The following is a 27,727-nucleotide window of genomic DNA, read 5'->3' as shown; positions in this document are numbered from 1 at the left end:
TTGTAAATTTGACAAAATAATAATTTCCCTGGAAATAAGATTGTGCCGGGCGACAAACCTAGAAGTATGACATCATTCCACGGGCTTTATGGCAGGGCTCACACAGAACGTGTATCAATCCAGTCAGAAATTGACTGAGAAAGCAAAATATCAAAAATATCTGAGGGGATCCACGTATTTGAAGAGTTGGCGGAAGAGGAGCTTGTTGGACCATACATGTATGAACCAGATGCTCAGCTGAACGAAAATATTGTGCCTAAACGACCAGATAAGGAGTGGTGACTAGACTGATGGAGACTTGAAGAATTGTTCGATATGTAGTGTTATGGCGTTCATCTTCCCTTCTTTTTCAGTAGGTTTCAAATTTTCTTTTTTTCTCAGTCAAAAACATTTTTCTGGTGGAGAGCAAAAAACTCTTAACTTGATGAGTTTTGGCTGTCACTTTAGCCTTCGTCAAAGCTGTCACACTTCCATGTGGCGGGACGGAGCGCAGTTTTGATTGGGATGGGGAGCCTTAGTTTGAAGGTTCCCCGACCTGATCCGCTGTTTTAAGACACACACGGAAGTGTGACAGCTGAGAGCGATGTGAAAGATTTTTGCTTGGTAAGATATGTAAGCTCGAGTCATCAGCGTTGCGTTATTGTTTTAAATTTGCTGCCCTGCCGTGCTATAAATGACGAACGCTGAGATTAGATGTTGCATGATCTGAACAAATTGAAGCAAAAACAAAGTGCAGACTCTACACAAAAAGAATGCAATTAGCGGCGGTGCTGTCAATTCAGTTGCAACTACTTTCCAGCCCAAAGAACAACGGAATACTTGGAAGGCCTACGAGCGCACATATCAAAGGGAAAACCCCCACCTTTTCGGGGCGTCCACAGCCACACCTCCATTGACAAAAAAATCAAGAGGCAGAACATTTTCTTTAGCTGGGCAATGTACTAGACTCATATCAACAGCACCCATTCCCCACCACACCCCGATGAAGGGGCATGAAACCATATGAATAGCGACTATATATCGAAAATAGGGGCTGCATTGCTATAGAAAGGTGAACATGTGCTCGGCGTAAAAAACGGCACATCTTCTTTTTTGTGCCATGGCAAGTCTTGTTTACCATTTTCAGGAATTTGGAAGACCGTGCTGCGCCATGTTGGCCGGTCCTGACAATTTTGTGGTGAGTTGTGGTACCAAAACACATTTTTTTTTTTTTTTTTTTTTTTACTTTATGCGATTAACATTGTGATACACCATATTGAAATGTGAAAAAAAGTGCCTTGTCGATATACTTGCTAACGTTTTATATTATGCATTTTCCCAGTCATATTAGTTTTTTATTCTTTACTGACTTTTTTTTTGCAATATTGTGTTTTTTCTTTTTTTTTTTTTTTTTACTTTTTCAGTATGGAACTCTAATATGCCGTTATATGTAATCTTTGTCTTAATTTAGTGATTCCTAGACTTTCTTCCTTGCTATCATGGCCTAATATTTTAAAAAAATTACAAAAATGCTGCCGTCAAGGAGCTAAAACTTGCGACGTTTAAGCAGATAAAATACATTATTATGCTATAAAATTGGCCCATAAAAGAGCTGAATAAATAAAGTTTACGATGACCGATTTCCCACAATGTGTCAATCAAATGAAACACATCACATCCAGTCTTACTGAGAAAGACATTTACAATCTCTTGAAGCAGCTGACCTTGACCATATTGTATTGTTACCATGGAAACAATGAGAAATGTACCATAAATACTTTGCCTATGTGCTGAAAGCTGAAATCAATTTGTTTTAATAATTAGCATGCAATGGGTGAACACTTTTTATGCTTTCTTTTATTTTTAACTCTACCTGAAAAGGACTCTGGCTGTTGTAGTTCCTCACTTCTTTATCGGCGCCACGAACAAGCAGTACCTTTGCACAGTTATCCTGGGGAAGGAAGAATACATATTTCAAGAAAGAAAGAGCGAGCAATCTAAGACAACATTGAGGCTCTTCAACTCTCCTACTTTGGTCAGGAGAAAGGTGGCTTGTCTTCCAGTGAAATGGGAAGAATTGTCCAAAGCAAAAGAAGTCAGTCAAGCAGCAACTATTTAATATCATCCCATCCCTGGCACTGGGAGAGGAGAGACAACAGAACATCTACCACCTATGTCAGGAATGCAGCCTCGCTGGCTGTTTAGCGCGTATCTATTTCTCCACTCCAAAGACAGAGAGAGGGAGGACGAGAGAAATCGAGAGAGAAGAGCGAGGGAGAAGAACAGAGAGATGGAGACTGCTGAGGGGCTTGAATCTGCTGAACAAATCGCCCACAAAGTGCTCAACCACGCATGGACTGTGCACGCACACACACATACAAAGACTTTTTTTTAGATTCATAACAAGCTACTGAGGGTTAGAAAATGCCTCATACTGACACTGACTCTGATGCAGATATTGATACATACCAATGTTGTTAGCATTAAATAAGTAGCACAGATTCAACATTAAAATGTCACACTAGTTTTTATCCACAGATTTGATTTCATCGCATTAGATGACTTCAGGAAATATGGAACATCTCAGCTGTATTTTTGTACTATTCACCATCATATCACAATCATACGAGGTGTTGGACTCGACTATCTTCAGCCATTCCTTAAATTTAACATTCCACATGAACTTTGGTTTTACAAATTACATCAAAGTTATATAATTGAATTGGGTTAGAAGAACTTCCATATAGTGCTAATAAAATATTTTTGTTATTCTTATTGATTAGTCGAGGAATGATTTTACTAAGCACTCACATTCCGTGCTCGAGCACTCGGCATCCTCAACGCATTTGTCACTACATACTGTAATTAATAAATGAGACATCTCTTACAATTTAAAACAGCTCCCTAGCATGTTCTCATGCCTGTAATGCTTTTTGTCAAAATACGTGGAGGCAAAATCTGATTCAGTAGTCCCCATTTTTGTAGATAGGTGCCCGTGTGCTCGGCGTGAAAACGGGCGCATCATCATTTTGGTGCCAGCGCAAGTCCAGTTTATCATGTTTGGGGCCCTGTTGCGCCTTTCTGGGCCTTCCGATGCAGAGAGCTGCCTCGCCCCGATGCGCCCAATTATTTGGTCGCAGAAAATACACTGCTTTCAACATAAAAACGGGTGCATCTTAATTTTTGTGCCGGTACAAGTCTAGTTGACCGTTTTTAGCGAATTTGGTAGCATATAAGGCGCTCGGGTGACCGGCAATGTTTTCTATTATATGCCCCTCTACATCTGCAACTATGTTTAAAAAAGTAGATTTGATGTTAAACTCGGCAAAACCATATCTCACTCTGTGCAGGTAATGTGATTTTGGTGTAATTAACTAAGGGCCAGACGGACAAATTTGGTAAACGTGTGGTGAATAACACCAGATTTCGCAGAAATATAACAATGTTAATAGCACCGCCATCTCTATTGGGCAGGGGATCAATTGGGCAGTCTCCAATTGCCCACGTCACATGTATGTCTGAGAACATCATTTGCAAGGGGAGATCCGGCAGTAAACCTGGATATGCACACTATGTGTGCCGAGTGTCATGCATGGACTAGCTCTATTTCTGTTTCGGGAATGTTAAGCGTATTCAGGAAAACTGGCTGGGACTCGCAGATTTTCCATCCCACAATGGCGCACAACTGGACAGATGTCCCGTTACGCTCAATTCATCCTGTGCAAAGTTTAGAAAAATCCTAAATGAAAAAATAAACGCCACTCATGCACGCAGTTAGACTGCACTTTGCACTGGATGGAAAATAGGGTCCAATATTTGTTCTGTATGTGAGATGGTCATATCGCCAAACCCAATCAATTGAATCCACCACACCGACACCGTGTCCACAACTGCACTTTACATCAAGTGTTGTTGATCCGAAGTTAATGCTGATACGTGCATGTAACAAAACTCCATGCAACTCTGCTTATCTTGCACAGCGCAGTGACACAACTTGCAACTTTAACCAGACACAATATTACCACATGTATCCAGGCATGCACACACACACACATACACGCACACCCCAAAACACGCACATACACAAGCATCATGAGAGATCAATAATTATGTTATCCTTTGGGCTTCAGTCTACTAAAAAAAATGACCCAAGATTTTGTGGCTGAACTGTAGCACTTTTTAATCCTGCGCAAAACAGCAACAAACTGATTTTAGACCACTAAAACCAAAATAATACTAATCCCTTAGAAAAAGTACAAAACAACTTGAAATCATTAAAGTTACTTTTGAAGCTGGAGATGCAGTAGCCACGCTCAAAGGAAGTGACCAAAGGGCGAATTCTGCTTACATATATAGATAGATGAAGCAGGAGTTACACTGTTTTCATATTATCGAGTCCCAATTAAAATTCAAAAGCAACAATTTAAGATTTTATGTTGTCTGCCAGCTGTCTAGAGTTAGGTGATTGAGCTGTTTGAGCATTTTGTGTCAGAGCACCTCAACTTTGGAACGATGAGCCTGTGCATCTGAAATGAGCAGGATTGGTTGGAGCGTTTAAACCACTGCTTAAAACACTTATTTATTGTATTTTTTTTTAAAATTATTTTATAGTGGAACTCGTGTTTTAAATGTTTAAAAATATATTCCATCTTGGTCTCAGTTGGTTTGTCAGATTGCTGTATTACCTCTGGATTTCCATTATCGTTTACTGTTGTTGCCTTTGCTGTTGTGTGGTTTCTCCATTATATTGTCTGAGATTTGTGTTCGAGTTGGTCTGTTAAAGCATTTTGTAAATAAATACATATTTTTAAAGGTGCTATACAAATTCACTTTTTTATTTTTTTAATTATCATTATTGTTGCAGTTGATGGTGTTGGACTGTCTTAAAAGGCAATTGAGGATTTTGAAGCAGTATCATGGCACTAGGACAAAAAAGACAAATTATTTTGCAACAAATCTCGGACGCACATTTTGTCAGTCGCTGTATTTTTTTTTTAAGTCTTTATGTTTGAACATACCTTGTGAAACGTGTGAAAGGCCAAAGAAATGTCGTATTGAATTAAGGACATACACTTAGAAACTGACAAAAAATATTTTTTCCTCATTGTTGGTATTTAGTTCCCTGCTTTCTTTCAGTCTTTGTTGTTTCATTGTCCTTTTGTCTTTGTCGTGTCCAGTTGCTGCTTGTTTGTCATCTAAATGTGTCTTTCTTTTGTTTCTCCTGAGCCTTATTTTAGACTTTTCTTTAGTTCTGTGATTTTGAAATTCAGTTTCCCTTTTGTTTAAATTTTAGACAAACACAATTTGTTTGTTGAATACATCTTGCCTCCTGCCTCGCCTCACTGCTTCACTTCGTTTGGGTCCTCCTCCACGTCAATGCATAATAAGCGTAAAGTAATCATGAGAAAAAGAAGAAAAAAAAAGAATCTATTTTAACCTGTGCTTAAAAACATTCACACATTTGACACTTTCACTTCTGTTGGCAGTTTAATCAATTTGTGTGCAGTATATGATAGCTAAATGTTGCTTCACCATGTGTGGTTTGAACTCTGTGCTCGACTATTTCACTTACCTGAGCTTGCAGAACTCAGAGGCCTTCAAGTGCATAACTGAATTGAAGTAAAATATTTGGAATGAGGTTGAGGTCGGAGCAGAATTAAATCTTGTAACATAATCTCTCTCTCTCCCTCTCTCTCTCTCTTTTGCACGCACGCTCCAGCAAGCGAGCGAGGAGAGAGAAGGGATAGAAGCGATGTGTGAAGAAGCATTTGAGAGTCAAAATAAGCATTTTAAGTTGTGTTTAATTCAAGCAAAGGGATGAAGTTCAATAAATACATCCATCTCTACAGTGCGACCCCGGTCTGAGCTCATTAGTGAATTTGCCTTGTGTGTCTAATGAATGCACTCCAGCATGCTTTGGAGTGTAAATAGCATTTAAAATGCATGTTTTGTATGAATTCTATTTTTTCTATTTTTATTTTATTGTTTCATTATTTGCGAGTATGATATTCAGTTTGCTGTTGTGATGCAACACCGTGATCGATAATGAGGTGTTGACAAATGACTTACACCTCATCATTGTATGAATGCTGCTTATAAGAATAAAAGTGCAATTGTTACTCACTATGTCCTGAGTGCCACAATATAGATAATACCCCATTTAGTAACATGAAGACCAGGGCCTATTCATCTAAAGTGGCTAAGGTAATTAGAAATCCGTTAAAATTAGCTATTGTGGCTGGTTATGAATGAATTATTTCTGTATTTAATTATTTTATGGTCCCGCATTGCAGCGTTTCATGAATTAATTTTATCTGTCAAACTCGCCCATCAAAGTTAGTGGGCAGGGCTAAATCCTGATGAACTCAAATCTTGTCTAGGCCGTTGCTTTGGCCTGATGTGGTTACAAACATGATGGCTATGACAATGGAGGACTTTCATAAGCCCCCTTGATTGAGCGGTCGAGGCTTGTATTTAGTTGGTTTGCTTGAGTATTCAAACCAATGAGGTGAATAGGGTCACTGAATTGTAGTATTTTCACGAGACACTTGGTTGGCATCAATACATTATTCTGGAATTGATATGCCTTGACTTGATGAGCAGCCCAACCAATCAGGTTTTAGGACATGCCCACCAAACTTTTACGAGCAAGTTTGACAGATAAAATGAATTCATGAAACACTGCAACGCGGGACCAAACAGAAATAATTATATAGATTTTTTTTTTTACATATAATCATTGATAATTTCATTAATTAATGACGCATTTATTTATTTAATTCCACATTTAATTGACTGATTTAATTAAACATTTTATGGTGTATTTATTTATTTAATTTAGGCACTTTCAGTCCTCCATACTCATCATGCGCGGGTAGTGGCACGGTGGGCGAGGAGACTGGTTAGCGCTATGGCCTCATAGTGCAGAGGTCATGGGTTCAAGTCCAGCTCCGCCCTCCCTGTGTGGCATTTGCATGTTCTCCCTGTGCCAGCGTGGGTTTCCTCCAGGTACTCCGGTTTCCTCCCAAATTGCGAAGACAAGCATGGCAGGTTGATTGGACACTCTAAATTGCCCCTAGGTATGAGTGTGAGCGCGGGTGGTCATTTTTCTCTGTGTGCCCTGCAATTGGCTGGCAACCAATTCAGGGTTTACCCCGCCTACTGTCCGAAGACAGCTGGGATGGGCTCCATCACCCCGGCGACCCTTGTGAGGAGAAGTGATACAGACAATGGATGGATATTACGCAGAGGTGGGTTAAATGCAAGGACGGAAGCGCCTTAAAAGGACGAAGACAAACGGTGATGGAGAGCCGTTATTTTTATGAATAAGGAAGAAAGAGTAAGGACAGAAAGGTGCACAGGTCACGGATGGAAAATGTGGGACATACCGGCAAAGTAAAAACTTTCACTTTTAAAAAGACTTAATTGCAGTGACACATGATGTCAGTAGATTCTGACAACAGAATTGAAGCTGATGCTTTGACGGGCTTTTTAGCAAAAGAAAATTTTGTGTTACAGTCGCTTTTTGTAGATATACTGTCAATATAACCAAAGTCCGAGTTACCATTACTTTGGAGTCACATGGTTCACAGCCGAACAAGTGAGGTTGGTTATGTATTTGAAACATACAGAGATCCATTAGTAATCATCATATGCATTGTGACCTATGCTGGTTCAAAATCTCAGCATGTTCAAAAATATTACTCAAAGACTGCATCTGATCTGAATGTTTCCTTCATTAAAAACTTTAGTACTAGGAATTGTCTACTCGTAATACAAAATTAAACCAACCTGGTAAAGTTTTTTTCACTCAGAAATTCAGAGTAAATTCTACAAGAAGAGTATTTGAGTAGATTTTACAAGTTCATTAAATTTCAAAACTAACTCCAAGGTTGAACCCAATTAATGTTTTTTACACACACATTTCATCCACAACGGAGCTCAATGCGGCAGAGGATCGAACCCATAAGCTCCAGGTTGGGAGACGGCCACCTGAGCTATGCCACTGATACAGGTCATTAGTACATTTTTGGTGTCAGGAGCAAATCTCGGAATCCTACCTGCAAAGCGACATGGTTTTTGGGCTCCTTTTGGATTTACCAGCAATATACTCCCCCCCACCTTCCACATTCCAAAAACATGCATGGCAGGCTGATTGAACACTCTAAATTGCCCCTAGGTATGAGTGTGAGTGCGGATGGTTGTTTGTCTCTGTGTGCCCTGCAATTGGCTGGCAACCCGTTCAGGGTGTCCCCCACCTACTACCCGAAGATAGCTGGGATGGGCTCCATTACCCTCTGCGACCCTAGTAAGGAGAAGCGGTACAGAAGATGAATGAATGAATACACCCCCCAAGTCGCAGAGCAATCGCTCAGGTGTAGAGCCGTAGTCTCCAAATCCAGAGGTTGTCGGTTAACCCTCAGTCACATCGCGTGACCTTTTGTATGAAATGAGCTATGTGAAAAAGTAAGAGCTAACTTCGCTTGATTGGCTTTTTTTTTTTAAATTCAACTAAGTAGTGAAATTTACTCAAAAACTCTTCTTATAAAATTTACTTAGAATGTCTGAGTGTGAGTGTCATGATCCGCGTCGGGCATGACAGCCCGTTGCTATTGTTTTTGTACGCGTGCGGTTTTTGTTATTGTTTGTTATTTTCTTCCCGCCTTCCGCCATGTGCTTTTCTGTTATTGTTTGGTCAGATGTTTTTGTTATTGTTTTGGTCACGTTCCTTTTCCCTTGCCTTTTGTGTTTGTTCATCTGAGTGGGGGCGTTCCCCTTAGCACTCGTCCTCACCAGCCACACACCTGCTCCCCGTCAACCATCACACACCTGGTCCCCATCTGCTCATCTGATTACTTGGACTATTTAAGCCTTCCAGACCCACAACGCAGTGTCGGGTCATTGCCGCAAGTTACGGACTGCCACGACCACGTTTCGCTCACGTTCATGTTCATGTTCATGCTCTTGCTTTTGTTCCCCTCCTCGTTCCCGTTTGCGTTCCTCAGCCTTTTGTCTCGGTTTTGTTCCTCGCCCCCCCCTCGTCTGTTCGTCACGTTGGTTCTGTAGTTATTTTGCTCCCGTCCCGGTTGTCTTCCTTTGTTGAACCCCTTTAATAAACCCCCTGAACGACATCCATTCCCTGCCTCCTCGCCTTTTGGGTCCACCTTCCTCCTCGCCAAAAGGCGACCCTGACAGAATGACCCGACCAAAAAAGGACCCAGCCGCCGGACGGACAACCCCCCTCAGCCTGCCGACCAACCCCGTGTCCTTCAAGTAGGTTCCAGTTTCCGCTCGACGTCTGTTTCTCCACTTTCGCCCCCCAATAACAGCACTGATTACCAGCCTGTCATACCCCCTCACCTGATCATAGATTCGGATTACGAGGACGATTTTGAGCACCAAGCCCTTTCACCCCCTCACGATTCGAGTAAGTCCGGTCACGAGTTTGATTTTGAGCACCTTGCCCCTCACATTTTTTCCGATCCCGATCACGACTATGATTTTGAATATATTGCCACTCTCTTAGTCGCCCAGCGCAACGCTGAGTTATTTTTGAGCCGTCACCTTCCTCCCCCCGAGCCATTTGAGTTTTTCGCGACCACCTCCCACTCCCCCTCGCGCGCTTCACGTCCCAAATCCCGGAAGTCACGGTCACGTCGCGCACATCGTTCACCATCAGTTTCAGCACCGGATCACGCTCCCCTGGCGTCTCCTAGCTCGCGTTCACCAGCCCCCGCAGTCACGGTCCCTCAGGTCTCCCGTTTTCCTGATTCCCTATGGCGGCAGGCTGACAGGGATCAGGGCCCCCAGTTCGGCTGTGCCCGGATCGACTGCTGCGCCCGGCCCGCTGTCGCCTCCACGCCTGCAGCAGTGACCAATGCAGCTCCCGCTGCACGGACCCCGCCGCCTCCATGCGAGCCGCAGCCTCCAGAGTCCCGTGCCGACTCCTCGAAGGCGGCCGAGCCCCGTTCCGGCTCCCCGCCAGCTGCTGAGCCCAGTCCCGGCTCCCCGCCAGCTGCTGAGCCCAGTCCCGGCTCCCCGCCAGCTGCTGAGCCCAGTCCCGGCTCCCCGCCAGCTGCTGAGCCCAGTCCCGGCTCCCCGCCAGCTGCTGAGCCGTGTCCCGGCTCCCCGTCAGCGGCCGAGCCCCGTCCCGGGGCCCCAATGGCGATCCCAGCTCCCGATCCAGCGGAGCACGCTGTGCGTCCGCCCCAAGTTCTCGAGCCAGCGGAGCAAGGGGTGCGCCCGAACCAAGTTCACGTTCAGGCGGAGCACATCCTGCTCCCGACCCAAGTTCACGTTCACGCGGAGCCCGTCCGGCGTCCGTCCCTAGTTCACGTTCAGGCGGAGCACGTTGTGCGTCCTTCCCAAGCTCACGTTCAGGCGGAGCACGCTGTGCGTCCGTCCCAAGCTCACGTTCAGGCGGAGCACGTTGTGCGTCCGTCCCAAGTCCACGTTCAGGGGGAGCACACCCTGCTTCCGACCCAGGTTCACGTTCAGGCGCAGCACGCTGCGCGTCCGTCCCAAGCTCACGTTCCGGCGGAGCACGTTGTGCGTCCGTCCCAAGCCCATGTTCCGGTGGGGCACGCCTTGCCTCCGCCCCAAGCTCACGTTTTGGCAGAACACGGCCCGCAGCCGTCACTCCCGGTCCCTGCACCCGTGGTGGACGACGAGCAGTCGCCTGCCGTATCGGTCCCAGCGGCGCCTGATGAAGCGCCGCCGCTCCCGGTCCCGGTGCCTGCGATGGACGACGGTCCGCCGTCGCGTCACGCCTCAGCCTCGGCGACGCACGACGACCCACCATCGCACCCCACTCTGGCCTCGGCAGCATCCGACGACCCGTCGCCACTGCTCGCCTTGGCTCCGGCAACGCTCGACGACCCACGGCCGCTCCTGGTTTCTGCCTCGGCGGTGGACGGCGACCCACCGCCGCTCCACATTCTTGTCTCGGCAGGGGTCGACGACCAGCCGCCTCTTCCGGTTCCGGTGCCCGCGATGGACGACGGTCCGCCGCCGCGTCACGCCTCAGTCTCGGCGACGCACGAGGACCCACCACCGCGCCCCGCTCTGGCCGCGGCAGCATCCGACGACCCGTCGCCACTGCTCGCCTTGGCCCCGGCGGCGCTCGACGGCCCGCGGCCGCTCCTGGTTCCTGCCTCGGCGGTGGACGACGACCCACCGCCGCTCCATGTTCTTGTCTCGGCAGGGATCGACGACCAGCCGTCGCTCCGCGTTCCTGTGTCGGCGGGGTTCGACGATGGGCCGCCGCCCCACGTTCCGGTCTCGGCGGTGTTCGACGACCAACCGCCGCTCCACGTTCCTGACTCGGCGGGGTTCGACGACCAGCCGCCGCTCCACGTTCCTGTCTCGGCGGGGCTCGTCGACCAGCCGCCGCTCCACGTTCCTGTCTCGGCGGGGCTCGACGACCAGCCGCCGCTCCGCGTTCCTGTCTCGGCGGGGCTCGACGACCAGCCGCCGCTCCACGTTCCTGTCTCGGCGGGGCTCGACGACCAGCCGCCGCTCCACGTTCCTGTCTCGGCGGGGCTCGACGACCCACCGCCGCTCCACGTTCCTGTCTCGGCGGGGCTCGACAATCTGCCGCCGCTCCACGTTCCTGTCTCGGCAGGGTTCAACGACCAGCCGCCGCGCCACGTTCCTGACTCCTCGCCCCAGCTCCATCAGCGGACTTCATGTGGCGTTCGGGTCGTTCCGGACGTCCGCCTGAATGGCCCCAATGGGACGCACTGGCCTGGCCACCCTCACGGCCCACTGAAGGGTCACGAAAAGACTCGCTGGTCTGGCCTCCCGGGAATCCGCCAGACCGGTCTCGATCACGGGTCGTTGACCCACCTCCCGACCCCTTCCGCCCACCCTCGTTCTTGGACATGGTTTTCCTTTTCTTTTCTTTTCCTTTTTTTTTTTGGGACGTCTGGAATCCGTCCCTTGAGGGGGGGGTACTGTCATGATCCGCGTCGGGCATGACAGCCCGTTGCTATTGTTTTTGTACGCGTGCGGTTTTTGTTATTGTTTGTTATTTTCTTCCCGCCTTCCGCCATGTGCTTTTCTGTTATTGTTTGGTCAGATGTTTTTGTTATTGTTTTGGTCACGTTCCTTTTCCCTTGCCTTTTGTGTTTGTTTATCTGAGTGGGGGCGTTCCCCTTAGCACTCGTCCTCACCAGCCACACACCTGCTCCCCGTCAACCATCACACACCTGGTCCCCATCTGCTCATCTGATTACTTGGACTATTTATGCCTTCCAGACCCACAACGCAGTGTCGGGTCATTGCCGCAAGTTACGGACTGCCACGACCACGTTTCGCTCACGTTCATGTTCATGTTCATGCTCTTGCTTTTGTTCCCCTCCTCGTTCCCGTTTGCCTTCCTCAGCCTTTTGTCTCGGTTTTGTTCCTCGCCCCCCCCTCGTCTGTTCGTCACGTTGGTTCTGTAGTTATTTTGCTCCCGTCCCGGTTGTCTTCCTTTGTTGAACCCCTTTAATAAACCCCCTGAACGACATCCATTCCCTGCCTCCTCGCCTTTTGGGTCCACCTTCCTCCTCGCCAAAAGGCGACCCTGACAGTGAGTGAGTCCCCATTTCTTACAGTGAGCTTGAGGAAATGGAACCAGGAAAGTTGGTCAAAAGTTAAAGAAACGAATGAATGTACCTAATAAGTACACACACACTTGTAACATTATGTCTTGAGCACTGGTTGGTAATAGCATTGAATAATTTTATAGAATCTCCGCAATCTAAATAGTAATGTGATATGAGCACAAACAGCAAAATAGATGTCAATGGTAGTTTATTAATGGGTGATTTTCACACTATTGTGCCTTCTCATTTTTTGGGCACTTGTCTAACGAGATATTTGCTATCTTGCTATATGTCGATGTTTACCTCTAAAATTCACAACATTTAACAAACTTTGTGTCCACTACTCACCTGGTTATATAAAGCACAGATGTGTAGAGCAGAGTTTCCTGAGGCATTCTGAGCACTCATGTCTGCGCCATAGAACAGAAGATGCTCCAGGTGTTGCACATGTCCATGTCGGCAAGCCTGAAAACACAAAGTGACAGCATATATAAAATCCAACTTTTACTTCCACCAGCGGAAAGGAGACGTTGCAGTATCATGCATTTTACACTAGATGTCAGTGTGCTGCAAATGAGATTAGAACCAGAATGGGGAAAAAAAACCCACAGGGTGTGAGTGAGCAGTAGATTAAGGGCATTAAATGAGGTCCAAATATGATAAAAATGCATCAATCAGCAAAAAGAAAACATATTTAAATGTAAAAGGAATTGCATTTGTTGAACAGAACGTATAAAAGAGAGTGGTGTTTGTAATATCTAAAATATTCAATTTTTTTAATTTAATATTCTTGCTGTGAGAATGTAAACTTGTTATTCCCGCAATAGTGCAACAAGGATCTTGATATAGTACATGGTGTGATTTTAAATATATACACAGTATTTTCCGAGTGAGTCAATTGACTCGAGTCACACCATAAGGAAATCTAGACTCTTAAGGACTATGATTCAAGGTGTTATAGTACAGTACGTTTGTGATTTTATGTCCCTTTCCTTTCCTTTTTTTTTTTTTTTTATAAATATCCATCCATTATCTGTACCGCTTCTCTATTTTGTTTTAAATTTTGGTCAGTAATAAGTGGGGAAAAAAAACACTCGGTATTAATATTACATATATGCAGATACTGCTTGTATGGTTAATAGCTAGTTTACACAATGAGAACAAATATTGAAAAGACGCTGACTGTGTGCTTGCGTCTCTTGCGACTGTACCACATTGTGTACCTGTGGATTTAGGGGTGAACTAAATAGATGCAGTGCCTTGAAAAGTTGAAGAGGAAGGATGGAATTGGGCCTAAATTCCGGACTGAAGAAAATGTTTTCTATTGATATCGAAGCATCAAGACAAAATCAAATTTCTATCCACAGTTTAATGCTTGTTTCTGCATAATCCTAATAAGGACCGAAGGAATACACAACTCACTAAACAGAGGTGAAAACAATGCTATTACAAAGTTGGTCCCAAAGCTGTAACAGTTTTTCTCCAACACATGAAAAAGGCTGGCCAAATTGCGTGGGTATTAAACTGAGTTTAACACTTGCACGTTGAGTGCATTTTGAGGAAAGCAAAAGTAAAGAAAAACTTTCTTTCTGCTAATCCCTGGATCCAAACTGCCTTATATTAAAAGGAATGACTGATTAAGGCCAGGTACACAAATACGGATATATATATTTTTTTATCTTTCAAGATTATTTATCTTTGGCAGACATCACATACAAAGATAAAAAAAAACAGGTATTTAACAGTTTTGGTCGTATTGTAAGAGGGGGTGCTCAGATAATCTCAACACAGCACCCCAAACGCATAAAGACTCTCGTCCTCTGAGGGAGAACTATCGCTTGATCACACATGACTAGACAAACACGAAGACGACAAGGCTCTTGCAGGTACGCTATGAGTGTTTCCAAAGAGGGCCGGAGACGCAGGCAATCTCGGCAAGGCAATACTACTGGCTTTGGAATATACTTCACGCTGTCTGGGGAACCCACAATTATACAAAAATGACATTCTAGACGTACGCATTAGGTTTATTTGTGTATCCGGCATAAGGCAAAATGTAAAGATTGTGTCACCAGCATGTTAATATTTACAGTAGCTTAGAACAGAATTCCAAGTTGAGATGAAAGTTAAAGCCAGCTGGTCCCACCTACAATGTTACCGAGAAGCTGAGGTCTACACTCGGCTTTTTTTCTATAGATTGGACCACTGCAAGCTCATGGTTCAGCACCTGCAGATTTGCATATTTGCGTCCACCCCCATCTCCTGCAATTTATTTTTCAATTTTCAGGAGCTTATTGATTACTTGGAAAGTAGATCTTAGGTCAAGTAAGTTTGCGTATCAGTGATTTATTTATTTCCTATTACTGGACTGAAAATCGACCTAGCAAAAGCACTAACCAACATTTTGGTGAAACGACCGGCCAACTGACTGACTAGCAATGTTAGTACATTCTTTTTATTTGTCATAGGAGAAGGCGTAGTCCCGCCTCTTCTCTGTTTTGGCATGACGTGAATGATCCAGTAGTATTTGTATCATATGATCAAACTCTTGCGAGAAACGCCAGGCAAAATGCCGTTTAACCTTTGGTGTGAATGTAGAATAAGAACTGCAGGAATTATGCTTTCTATTGTATAACCAGCCAAAAAGTTGATAATGTTTTTGCCTGAAGTGTGACAGATTTGGGAAGGCGTGAGTGAGATAAAGCAGTCTGATAAAACTGATGGCCTAAACACAGACACAAAACACACAAAGAGATACACACAGTGTGGAGATGCTTATAGCTGCAGGGCGGCTTGCCCAACTTGCCTTTTATCTTCTTCAGTGGGTAGCAGCTGCCACACTGTGTGTCTATATATTAACCAAAAGCAAGCTACTTCAAATAACTAAGCAGCCCAAAATTGCTTGTGAAAGTGAGTGCAGCTGGTGAAAGTCGTGGCGCGCTTGTGTATACCTGGTGAATTTCATGCCAGCCATTTTCATCCTGGCAGCACACGGAGGCCTGATGTTTCAAAAGGAGCTCACCGCAACCTGGGTCCCCACCCACGACCACGCTGTGATACAGAGAGGTCAGACCACGACTGTCCTTATAGTCGGGAGATGCCCCCAGCTCCAACAGGGTCTGAAAAATAGGTGCATATTAGGGTATGAGTGGTGAGTCCAAAAAAAAACAAAAAAAGACAGAAAAAAGAATTTCAGTTTCTGACTGAGTCTCAACTGAATTACAAACTGTCAATACAAGTACAAATAAAAGTACAAATACACCATATATATCAACCTTACAAGTTAAAAAAGTGCAGACAATATAAATGGAGGATGACATAAAGCCTCACAAACCAAAATGAAGCTACAAATGTCGCAGTCGCCGAGTGTAGCAGTATATCAACTTATTTCTTGGTTAGCGTTATCATTTTTATTTGCGAAAAAATTGGCAGAGCCGTCCACTACGGTGTTTGAAATACAATGACGGGGAAGGACAATGATGGCACTGTGCCAGTGGATACAGGACTTGCACAAATTATGGAAATTACAGGGAAAGGTACAAAACATGTCTTTGTCATCGCCATCCTTGGCTGCCTGTTTCCAAACTGTATGACGAAAATGCCATTGAGTAGACAATATGAGGTAATAAATGTGCTTAACTGCCAAGTTTTACAGTAGTTAACTTATTTAAACAAAGCTTGACAAATGAAGCAAAGCAGCAGGACTTCTTCCTTCTTATATCCATATTTATCATCAAAGGGTATGAATTTTTAAAATAATTTGTTGTAGTCATTATTTTACAGTGGTTTGTGGAGCACGCTTAAGGCTAAATGCATATGTGGGAATTAATAAAGGCCAAAGAGTTTGTGGCTTGCCGGAACCTAGTGGTAACCTTGATCCAAGGTTCACAATGGAGAAGATGAACAAAGAAATCCAGAATATGTAGACGGGGGTTGTCGCATTCTGCAAGTACAGTGAAACATCGCAGGGGCTCCAACTGCCCTCAGTCCATGGGCTGCTGGAGCAGCGCATGATGCCAAGACTCACCACAATCTCCTCCATGACGATTACAAGTTTGGCAAAGTCACATCTATATATCTATACACAGCCAATATATTAATTATTTATATAATTGCATGACAGTTGAGACGGTTAAAATGTTACTTAAGCTGATCTATCAACTAGGTGCACCCAGGAATGAGTCTCCCAAACAGGCAAAATTTCCGTGTACTTTAGTTTGTGCATTTTGAGAATATGCAAACAGATGAATTGAGCACACTTAATGTGATTTATCATCCCTCAGATGAATTGTGACGGCTGATTTTGCTTCCCTAAATGCCATGTCTGCAAGGTGCAAACTGGCAGTGCTGTGCGGGAAAAATGAGAGGGTGCTGGTGACCTTTTCCACTCATGAAAACATTTTTGAAATACCAGAAATGAAAAACTTTTCTCTCTATCGGTTGACCTTTCGCGGGTTCAGAGCTTCGCGGGTCTAAAAAATATTCCGCGGGGGCATTGAAGTTTCGCGGAGCGGCACGACGGGGCGTTGGAGCGGTTAGACGGCCGGCGTGCGCCGAAGAAGAGCGTGGGCGAAGAGGAGAGTGGACGAAGAAGAGCACGTTCCCCCGGGCACGATCGGGGGCGACGTTTCGCGCGGTTCGGGACCGTACGAGAGCTCCGGAGGAGGCCGGCCGGCGTGCGTGGCAATTACGCCAAAGAGGAGCACCTTCCGCCCGGGCACGAGCGGGGCGACATTTCGCTCCGTTCGGGACCGTACGAGAGCTCCGGAGGAGGCCGGCCGGCGTGCGTGGCAATTACGCCAAAGAGGAGCACCTTCCGCCCGGGGCACGAGCGAGGCGAAATGAAACCGAGTTCAACCGAACGGAGACACGCTTCGGAGGAGGCCGGCCGGCGTGCGTGGCAATTACGCCGAAGAGGAGCACCTTCCGCCCGGGGCACGAGCGGGGCAAAATGAAACCGAGTTCAACCGAACGGAGACACGCTTCGGGGGAGCAGGTCCGGCGTGCGTGACAATTAAGCCGAAGAGGAGAACCTGTTCCGCCCGGGCACGAGCGGAGCGCGAGGCTGTCAGTTATGAATGAATAAATAAATAAATGAAGAATGCCACCTTTAATTTCACAGGGCACACCAGACGGCGTACCAGCAGGTAAAAGTCGAAGTAATTAAATAAATACAAAAAGAAGTAATTGAATAAATATAAAAATAATGGCTGGGGAATAAAAAACTAATACGTTTTAATAATAATTTTTTTTTTTGTTATAACATGAATTTCACTCTCTCTCTCTCTCTCTACCCGTATTCTATATGGTGTACTGTACACAGGGGGGTATACTGTATACCTGTATAGGTGTTTTTAAGCATTTTTGAAGGGGCGCCGCTACTTCGCGGATTTTCAGTTTTCGCGGGTGGTCTCGGTCCCCATTAACCGCGATAACCGGGGTATTACTGTATATATATATATATATATATATATATATATATATATATATATATATATATATATATATATATATATATAAATAAAAAAATAAAGCGTTAACTCAAGATTAGCTGTACAATTTAACCACTGGGCCTTGCAACACTGGTGGAGTGTGTTGCTTGCAACTAAATGTACTGTATAAGTTTATTTATATCTATCTCTCTCTCTCTCTCTATTTAAATATATATATATATATGTATATATATATATACCGTATTTTTATGGCATATATATATATATACATTATGTATATTATATATATTATATATATATATTTTATATATATATACTGTATTTTTACGGCCATAAGACACGCTGCATCAAAGGGCGCAACACCAGTTGAGGGTCCTATTTCCGTATTTAATGCATATACTAGGCGCGCCGCACTACAAGGCGCTAGCTCAGCTGCTCGCGCTAGCTCAGCTGCTCGCGCTAGCTGATGCCAACTCACCAGGACTCAATCCCCTAAGAAATCGTTGCCAGAGGTATCACCCTGTTTCAATGACAGATGTCATGAAACTATTAGGAATCACTGCCAATAACAATGACTCTAACCAATAAAAGGTGTCTTGGCAATAGTCTAATAGACAACGTCAGGGGAGGGAGTTCACTGGTCACCACACTCCTTAGAGTCACGGTTTCAAATCAAAACCAAAAAAAAAACAGCATACAAGCAAACAAAGAAATAAGATTAACACAAAACATGTATCTCTCATGCCATCTATACAGTGAAACCCCGGTTATCGCAGTTAAAGGGGACCGAGACCACCCGCGAAAACTGAAAATCCGCGAAGTAGCGGCGCCCCTTCAAAAATGCTAATAAAACCTATACAGGTATACAGTATACCCCCCTGTATACAGTACACCATATAGAATACGGGTAGAGAGACAGAGAGAGAGTGAAATTCATGTTATAACAAAAAAAAACAAATTTTTATTAAAACTTATTATTTTTTTATTCCCCAGTCATTATTTTTGTATTTATTCAATTACTTCTTTTTGTATTGATTTAATTACTTCGACTTTTACCTGCTGGTACGCTGTACGGTGAGCCCTGTGAAATGAAAGGTGGCATTCTTCATTTATTTATTTATTCATTCATAACTGACAGCCTCGCGCTCCGCTCGTGCCCGGGCGGAAGAGGTGCTCCTCTTCGGCTTAATTGTCACGCACGCCGGACCTGCTCGCCCGAAGCGTTCGGTTGAACTCGGTTTCATTTCGCCCCGCTCGTGCCCCGGGCGGAAGGTGCTCCTCTTCGGCGTAATTGCCACGCACGCCGGCCGGCCTCCTCCGGAGCTCTCGTACGGTCCCAAACGGAGCGAAATGTCGCCCCGCTCGTGCCCGGGCGGAAGGTGCTCCTCTTCGGCTTAACTGCCACGCACGACGGCCGGAGCTCTGGTACGGTCCGAACCGCGCGAAATGTCACCCCCGATCGTGCCCGGCGGAACGTGCTCTTCTTCGTCCACTCTCCTCTTCGCCCACGCTCTTCTTCGGCGCACGCCGGCCGTCTAACCGCTCCAGCGCCCCGTCGTGCCGCTTGGCGAAACTACAATGCCCCCGCGGAGCGGAGCGAATGAAGAGCCCCGATCGTGCCCGGGCAAAAAAGTTTTTAATTTTTGAATATTTTTTAGACCCGCGAAGCACTGAACCCGCGAAAGGTGAACCGCGAAGTAGCGGGGTTTCACTGTATACACAAAAGAAATAAAAATAAGACCAAAAGATTATAGCAATGGCTTCTTGGGAGCCACTCAGACTCAGCCAATCACATGGCTGTTTAGAGAGATGTGCTGTTGTGCTTTGGGCTTTTTGCAGTCTGTTGTCTAAACCTGGGACGTTTCTTGCTTGCAATAACATAAATGATGAGACAGACTAGAACATTGTGGACAGCTGCCCTTTTGTCCAGCTTTCTCCTACACCATCACCCAAACACCATAGTCACATAATGTATAAGTCACGGTCAATTAGAAGCATAGATGACTCAGACTTTGTCCAGCAGGGTGTGCAAACATGCACTCCGAACAGCCCAATGAGTAAAAGGGTTGATGGTCGCGAGTGATGCTTCGTCCTTATAATGGGCACGTCGCTTTACAAGGCGCTTTGTTTGTTTTGGGGAAGATTAGGGACTTTAAAGAGCGCTCTATGGCCCGGAAAATACGGTATATATATATATATATATATATATATATATATAAATTTGATTAATCGCAATTAATCATGGAAATGTTTTGTGATTAGTTAATTCCAATATATATATATATATATATTGGAATTAACTAATCACAAAACATTTCCATGATTAATTGCGATTAATCAAATTTTTCAATTAAAATTTTTTTTAAGCTTTTAACAGATATTTACTTGAATAATATTTTGGAATGAATGCAAAATCACCAAATATGAAGTATATTTAATTCAAAGACTGTTCTAATAGCCTTCGTTGATTCTTGAATACGATCTCAATGGCGACATCTTAAAAGGCATTTTTCTTATAAACATTTCTCAAAACTGCTAACAAGTACCACACACCAGCAGTGTTGGTTCGCAAGGCGGTAACTTGAGCAGGGTGTTTTGTTCTGAGATGATGTGCTAAAGATGTACATCTAATATAGAAAACATCCAGAAAACCGGCCCTCAAGAAGACGACCCCTGGCGTACGTTTTAAAAGTTGTGGAGACTGGCGAATTGAAAAGACGATTTTGTACTTTGAGTAGCTCTGATGGTTTTCAGCATAAAACACTCGGGACAGTACAATAAACACAACATCACATAAAATGTACAAAAATGTAACATGATTGAACAGGATTGATGACCCCTGGCGTAAGAAACCTGTTGAAGTGAGTCAACATGCAATTGAGCACCTGCTGTTCGGGAACTTATTGAGTCAGTCCTTTTCTTACCGTGAGCGTAACCTGATTCTTGGAACGTGCTGCTTTATGGAGTGCTGTCATACCATCTTTGGCTCTAAAGTCCAAGTGAGCGCCCCCATTCTTAAGAATCTTGATCATCTCCACCACGTTATCCAGATGTGCTGTCAAGGTCAATGGGCTCTCTAGAGGTGACACAGGGATATAGAGTGTGATGGATGTTATAAATGGCAGACATGTTATTGTGTTCTTGAGCATAAACTAAACAGTACATGAATATTTGGCTTTAGAATGTTTTTTTACACAATTTCTTTTCCTACATTTTCATTTTAGAGGCTGCCAGGATGGCCGAGTGGTCTAAGGCGCCGCGTTCAGGACCCAGTCTCCCCAGGAGGCCTGGGTTCGAATCTCGAATTTCCCCATTGTGGGACTAATAAAGGGAATATTAGAGCACCTCTGAGGTAAACATTGAGAGCAGGCAAGCCCTCCTAGTTATTTCTTATTTAGATCAGGGGATGTCAACTTTGTATTTGTCAACTGTGCGCCTGTAAAGCCATTTGAGACTGTGATTAAAGGGTATATAACTAACTACACTTGAATTTACTTAACTGAGATGGAACTTAACTGTTTTGGATGTTGGTTTGATCATCCTACAGCCACAGCTCTGTTTGGCTATTTCTACAATGGAGGCATGAAAAATGGCCCACTCCAACTCAATGTCCTCTGCCCTCCCTGGGACGTGGTCAAAGGTGTACCGGAGATTAGCTAAAAATGTAATGTGACGTGAGTCCGCCAAAGAGTCCCAGCAGATCCTCACATGTTTCGGCGTTTTGGATTCTTCCCCAACCATCAGCTCATCATTCGTCATCATTGCCAGAATCGGACAATTATTAATGTTTGATGAATAACTGGTTGACGGTCGAGACTATGTAAAATATGATATCCATTTAAACATACCTGTTCCATTAGAAACATTGACACTGACCACTTTATTTCATTTTATATAAAGAAAATATAGCAACACCATTAATACAGTACAATAGATCTTTATATATATAATGCATTGGACAACAGCTGCAGCTGTAACAAAGCGCTTCACATCGAGTATAACATAAAATAGCAATAATTCAATAACAAAGACAGTCAACGCAATCATTTAAAATACAAATGATACACATTTAATAAAAATAATACCAACAATGTCGTTCTTATTTTCATTAAAATAATTCATCGTAATACTAGAAGCTTCTAGTTATCAATTGGTGTAAACTTACCACCACTGTCACTGTCATGGAAGTTGGGATCGAGGCCTCTCTCTAACATTTTCGACACTTTGTCCACCTGATTGTGGAGTATAAGGTCCATAAACTTCTTCAGGTTGGCCTGCATAGCCACAGAAGACAACAAACCATTAGAATAAACATGTGTTTGTCACTCATGGTGTCGTGGCATGGTGTTGCATAATGCACATAAAGTTTCCGATGACGTTGATGGAACACTTACAGAGGATCACAATCTTATAGCGAAATACTGTTGCCGTTTTTATACAAATTTATACAGTTCTAAATTTTGTCAGGCGTCAACCGAGGCCCTTCTGAATCCTTTAATTGTTAAAACAATTACGGAAGCTGATATGGACCTTTGTGATAAACCTATTACACCAGAAGAAGTAAAAGAAGCTATTACTCTCCTAAAGAATAATAAATCTCCAGGTAGTGATGGATTAGTTTCAGAACTGTACAAATCCTTTGAATCTGAGCTGACTCCATTCCTTTTTGAAGTTTATGTAGAAAGTCTAAAAAGAGGAACACTTCCTATAACAATGACTCAAGGTTTAACGACATTAATTCCCAAACCAAACAAAGATAATACTCTGATTGATAATTGGCGTCCGATTTCGTTGCTTAATAACGATTACAAAATCTTTGCTCTGATATTTGCCAGAAGACTGAAAAGAACTTTGAACTTTCTTATTGATGAGACTCAGTCAGGATTTATGCCCAAACGACACATAACAAACAACATAAGACTAGTTATGGACATACTAGATTACTCTGATATTTTGGACCTTTATTTTATTTCTTGACTTTTATAAAGCCTTCGATACAGTTTAACATCAGTTCATAATTCATTCATTAATTAAATTTGGCTTTGGTAATTATTTTTGCTCAGCTATGAAAACTCTCTATGAAAACAGTAATAGCTCCATTAAACTATCAGGTGGCACGTCCCCTCGATTTAAAATCTCTAGAGGTATACGGCAGGGCTGTCCTACCTCCCCATATCTGTTTTTAATCGTGGCACAAATGATGGCTTATCATATCCAAAATAGTGCTGTTGAAGGCATTTCTCTCCTCGGCAAAGAATTAATACTGACACAACTAGCAGACGATTCAACACTTTTTTTGAAAAATGAAAACCAAATTCCTATTGCTATCAAAACAATCCGGGAATTCTCAAGGGCCTCCGGTTTATGCCTGAACATTAAAAAATGTGAACTTATTGCTATTAAAAACTGTGATAATTCTGAGCTGTATAACATTCCCATAAGAAATGAAGTGAGCTATTTAGGTATCTTGATAACGAAAGATCAAAAAATGAGATGCGCTAGAAATTTCTCTCCAATTATTAAAAGTACCCATAACAAATTAAACCAATGGCTTCTTTGTGATCTGTCGTTGAGAGGTAGGATCTTGCTTGCCAAGGCAGAAGGACTCTCTCGTCTTATATATGCGGCTATGGCATTACATGTTAATAAGGAAAGACATTGACAGAATACTATATAACTGTATTTGGAAAAACAGACATCATCTAAAAAAGACTGTCGTTATGAATTCTTATGAAACTGGTGGCCTTAACTTTTTGGATTTTCTGACACTGAATAATACTTTTAAGATCAATTGGATCAAGCAAATGTATCAAAACCCCGACTCAATATGGAATCTTATTCCTCTCCATATGTTATCAAAGCTGGGTGGTATTGAGTTATTACTTGTCAGCAATAATAACATTGATAAAATCCCTGTTAAATTGTCAGCTTTTCACCGCCAGGCATTTCTTTCTTGGTCACTTGTCTACAAACACAATTTTTCACCGCATAAGTATTTGATCTGGAATAACAAGGACATTCTTTATAAACACAAGTCACTCTTTCTGGAGTACTGGTTCCAAAACAAAATCATCTGGGTCGATCAGCTGTTTAATAATGAAGGACTTCTGTTTACATATGAGGAATTTCTTAGGAAATATCGTATACCTGTGACACCTGGTGATTTTGCCAAAGTCTTTGGAGCCATCCCCACTGGTGTTTGCATGCTTTTCAAAGGTCAGAAGCGTTTGGATTATTACAAAACCGATTATCTCTCCCCAACTACCATAACCGCGGGGAAGGTGTGTTTACTTAGCGGCTCCATTAATAACAATAGGCTCATAAGAAACATGCTCCAGAAAGACGTTACAACATTACCCTATGTTATTCCACACTTGAATATGTTTGTTAATGATATACCGTGGAAAAAAGTCTGGCTCCAATCAAGCAAATATCTAATCACAAACAAAATTAAAGAAATATCTTTTAAATTGATACATAAATTCTACCCATCCAAAATGTATATAAACAAACTATTTAAGATCCGTATTAACACGGATTGTAGTTTTTGTAACAAGTGCCCTGAATCTGTTATTCATTTATTTTGGTATTGCCCTTATGTTCATTTGTTATGGCAGAAATTATGTGATTTTATACATAATAATATTGAAAGTGATATAAGAATTGCTTGGAAAAATTTATTGTTTGGTTTCTTTGAAGATAACATGGACGAAAGAAATGTATATTATTTGATAAATCTTTTGATTATAATGGTAAAATACCATATTCACTCCTGTAAATTTCGTGGAAAGAAACCATGCTTTATTGTTTTTTACAACAATTTTCAACAGTACATGCATTCCATCAAATATTCTTTTAAACAAAAGGCTCATAAAACAATAGAGATCTGCAAAAACTTGAAGGTGTTTATATAGTCCTATTTTTTCTGCCCCAAGCAAGTTGTTCCCTAATATCTTTATTTATTCTTTCTTTCTTTCTTTCTTTATTTTATTTGTTTCTATTTCTCCGTTAATCTATCTGTATTTTTACTTAATAGTTATATTATTCTTTTCCACTTTATTCATGATTGTTTTCTTGTCCAATTGTTCGATTTAGTATAATGACTTTTACATTTGTCTAATTGTTGTATTTTCTGCAGTTTGCAATAAAGGAAAAAAAAATAAAATAAAAAAATAAAGTTTCCGATGACAAAGATTCCGCATTCCACTTGAATGACGATGACACAGACATCCAGTCGGTGAGTAGAATCAACAAAACAGGTCTGATGATTGACACGAGCGCCAATTCACACATAACTGATTTGAGGAAGTTCAAAGCGTTCAATGACAGTTTCCAGGCGCAGACACACTGCGTGGAATTGGCGGACAGCACAAGATGCAGTGGAGTAGCAGAACACAAGGGGAGACAAGGAGGTGTGCTTGATGGACAACAGGCATTATACATTTCATCTTCTCTGTGCAAGCAGCTACATGCAGTGGTGCAACAGTCACCTTCAAGAAAGGAAATGATGTTCTACGACACAAGGATGGGACAATTACACTTTCCCAAACACAGCAGGTTGTATTATTTACACACTGTGAATGGTGACGACGACGACCAATGTTAAAGGTGTTGTGACATGCACACATGGCATGAGATCATGGGTCACTGCAATTATGATGATATTCAAAGGTTGCAAGAAGACAAAGTGGCATTACAATGTGATGGGTGCAGTCAGGGAAAGTTTATTCAAACTAGAAGTAGAGAACCTAAAACATGAACTCAACATGGTCCACACAGACATAGCGGGACCAATTGATTCTGAGTCAATTGGTGGACATCGCTTTCCATTGTCATTGACCAACAAGTATTACAGTGCAGTGTGTGCGTATTTCAAACAAAAGAGTGACTCAGTGCAAGCAGCTGAAAAATTCCTGGCAGATAGAGCCCCATACGGGCAGGTCAAATTTATCAGATCTGACAACAGAACAGAGTTTTGGGGTAAAATATAACAAATTTTGCTAACCAAAAATAGCATCAAACATGAGACATCAGCGACATATTCGCCACATCAAAATGGCACTTCTGAGGGCAACGGGTGCACGCTATTTAACGTGGCCGACTGGTTGGTATGATGGCCTCACAGTGCAGAGGTCATGGGTTTGATCCCACCTCCGCCTTTCCTGTGTGGTGTTTGTATGTATTCCCCATGCCAGCGTGGGTTTCCTCTGGGTTAACTCCGGTTTCCTCCCACATTCCAAAAACATGCATGGCAGCTTGATTGAACACTCTAAATTGCACCTAGGTATGAGTGTGAGCGCGGATGGTTGTTTGTCTATGTGTGCCCTGCGATTGGGTGGCAACCAGTCGAGGGTGTACCCCGCCTACTGCCCGAATATAGCTGGGTAAGGCTCCATAAATGTGATGACAAACTAGGATTACAAGCATACAGTGATGCTGGTTGGGCAGCAAAAAAATGACAGACCAAGCACAACAAGTTACTGTATTAGCGGAAACAAAAACGGTCCTATTGTTTCATGGAAGACCAAGAAACAACCTCCCGTTGTATTGTCCATATGTGAGGCAGCGGATATGCCTCTAGCCGCCACAGTGCAAACATGACAAAGTATCACTTTATCAGGTCAAGTGTTAATGATGGGAAAATAAGTTTGGACCAACCGACCACATGGTTTAACAAAACCAGCATCAAAATGTTGTTTACATTTGCCAAGTTCCTATTTGAGTATTTGAGAGCTAATGTATAAGTTATTAAGTATATATATATATATATATATATATATATATATATATATATATATATATATATATATATATATATATGTTTAACAAGAACAAGGGGTGATTAAAAAATGTGTTTCAAAATGGGGAACAAAACAAGAATGTAATAAAAGGCTATTGAAAGCAAAAAGTATATAGGGGAAGGGGGACACAATTTACAGAGCAGTGACAGAGAAGAATTGATGTTCTTTTTTTCTGGTTCTGTTCCCATTAGCTTTCATTCCAGGCTGCATGATAAAAATAGATAAGAGAACAGCTCCCTCAAGGACAGGAGAAAATGAGGAATGACATAGCAGAAGAATATCAAGCCAATGTGTAGCAATGATTTTATCGACTGGGAAGAAAAGCTGGGTTGACTCAGACAAAAGGCAGAGAACACCTCAGCATTTTATATCCAAAGATCAAACTGGGATCTAAAGGGAGTTACTATTTTTGCTGTATAATAGTTTCAATCCATCCATTTTCTAGGCTAGCGAGTGTGCTGGAGCCTATCACAGAGAGGGTGAGAGGCGGGGTACACCCTAAACTGGTCACTAGCCAATCGTAGGACACACACAAAAAAAAGATTGGCCGTTTGAGTTTAAATTGTACAAATAAATGGTTAATTGCAAAGTCCTAAAAATTGCAAAATGACAATATTTCTAACTGCGTTCGTTCGAGCGTAATAACCATAATTTTAGACATTGTTCCTTGAGAGGTGCCTGTTGACCGAACGGTCATTGTACCCTCAAGCAAGGCCTAAAGCATCTCTTGATTTCTTTGGGGATGTGTGTATATTTTGCAGACCCATGTACAGAGATAACTTACAACACAGTGAATGATAAAAAGAGAAGGACAGCAACACACCAAGGAATGGCAACGGATGGAGAGGGGGCCACAATTTTTCACACTTCCTTCACACTTCCTAACAATTTAATATGTCAATTT

At 43.0% G+C, this 27,727-nt stretch overlaps 1 protein-coding gene across 1 annotated transcript in view; it reads right to left on the bottom strand.

Moving 5' to 3' along the window:
• Nucleotides 1–27,727, bottom strand: part of LOC148336711 (SH3 and multiple ankyrin repeat domains protein 2-like) — a 225,084-nt gene that overhangs the window by 130,276 nt on the left and 67,081 nt on the right. Inside the window, exons 5-9 of the mRNA XM_088295368.1 lie at nt 22,188–22,296; nt 20,947–21,098; nt 15,521–15,688; nt 12,918–13,034; nt 1,853–1,930 (exon numbers count right to left, since the gene is read on the bottom strand). Coding sequence (XP_088151494.1) covers nt 1,853–1,930; nt 12,918–13,034; nt 15,521–15,688; nt 20,947–21,098; nt 22,188–22,296 — 624 coding nt within the window. The remainder of the gene's footprint in view (nt 1–1,852; nt 1,931–12,917; nt 13,035–15,520; nt 15,689–20,946; nt 21,099–22,187; nt 22,297–27,727) is intronic.

This window comes from Idiotropiscis lumnitzeri, chromosome 5, assembly GCF_059441095.1.
Source record: "Idiotropiscis lumnitzeri isolate Australia: NSW breed Sydney's pygmy pipehorse chromosome 5, RoL_Ilum_1.0, whole genome shotgun sequence".
In the NCBI taxonomy this organism is placed as follows: Eukaryota; Metazoa; Chordata; class Actinopteri; order Syngnathiformes; family Syngnathidae; genus Idiotropiscis; species Idiotropiscis lumnitzeri.
The sequence above is the reverse complement of the archived record's forward strand: the minus strand, read 5'-3'. Positions and strand labels throughout refer to the sequence as shown.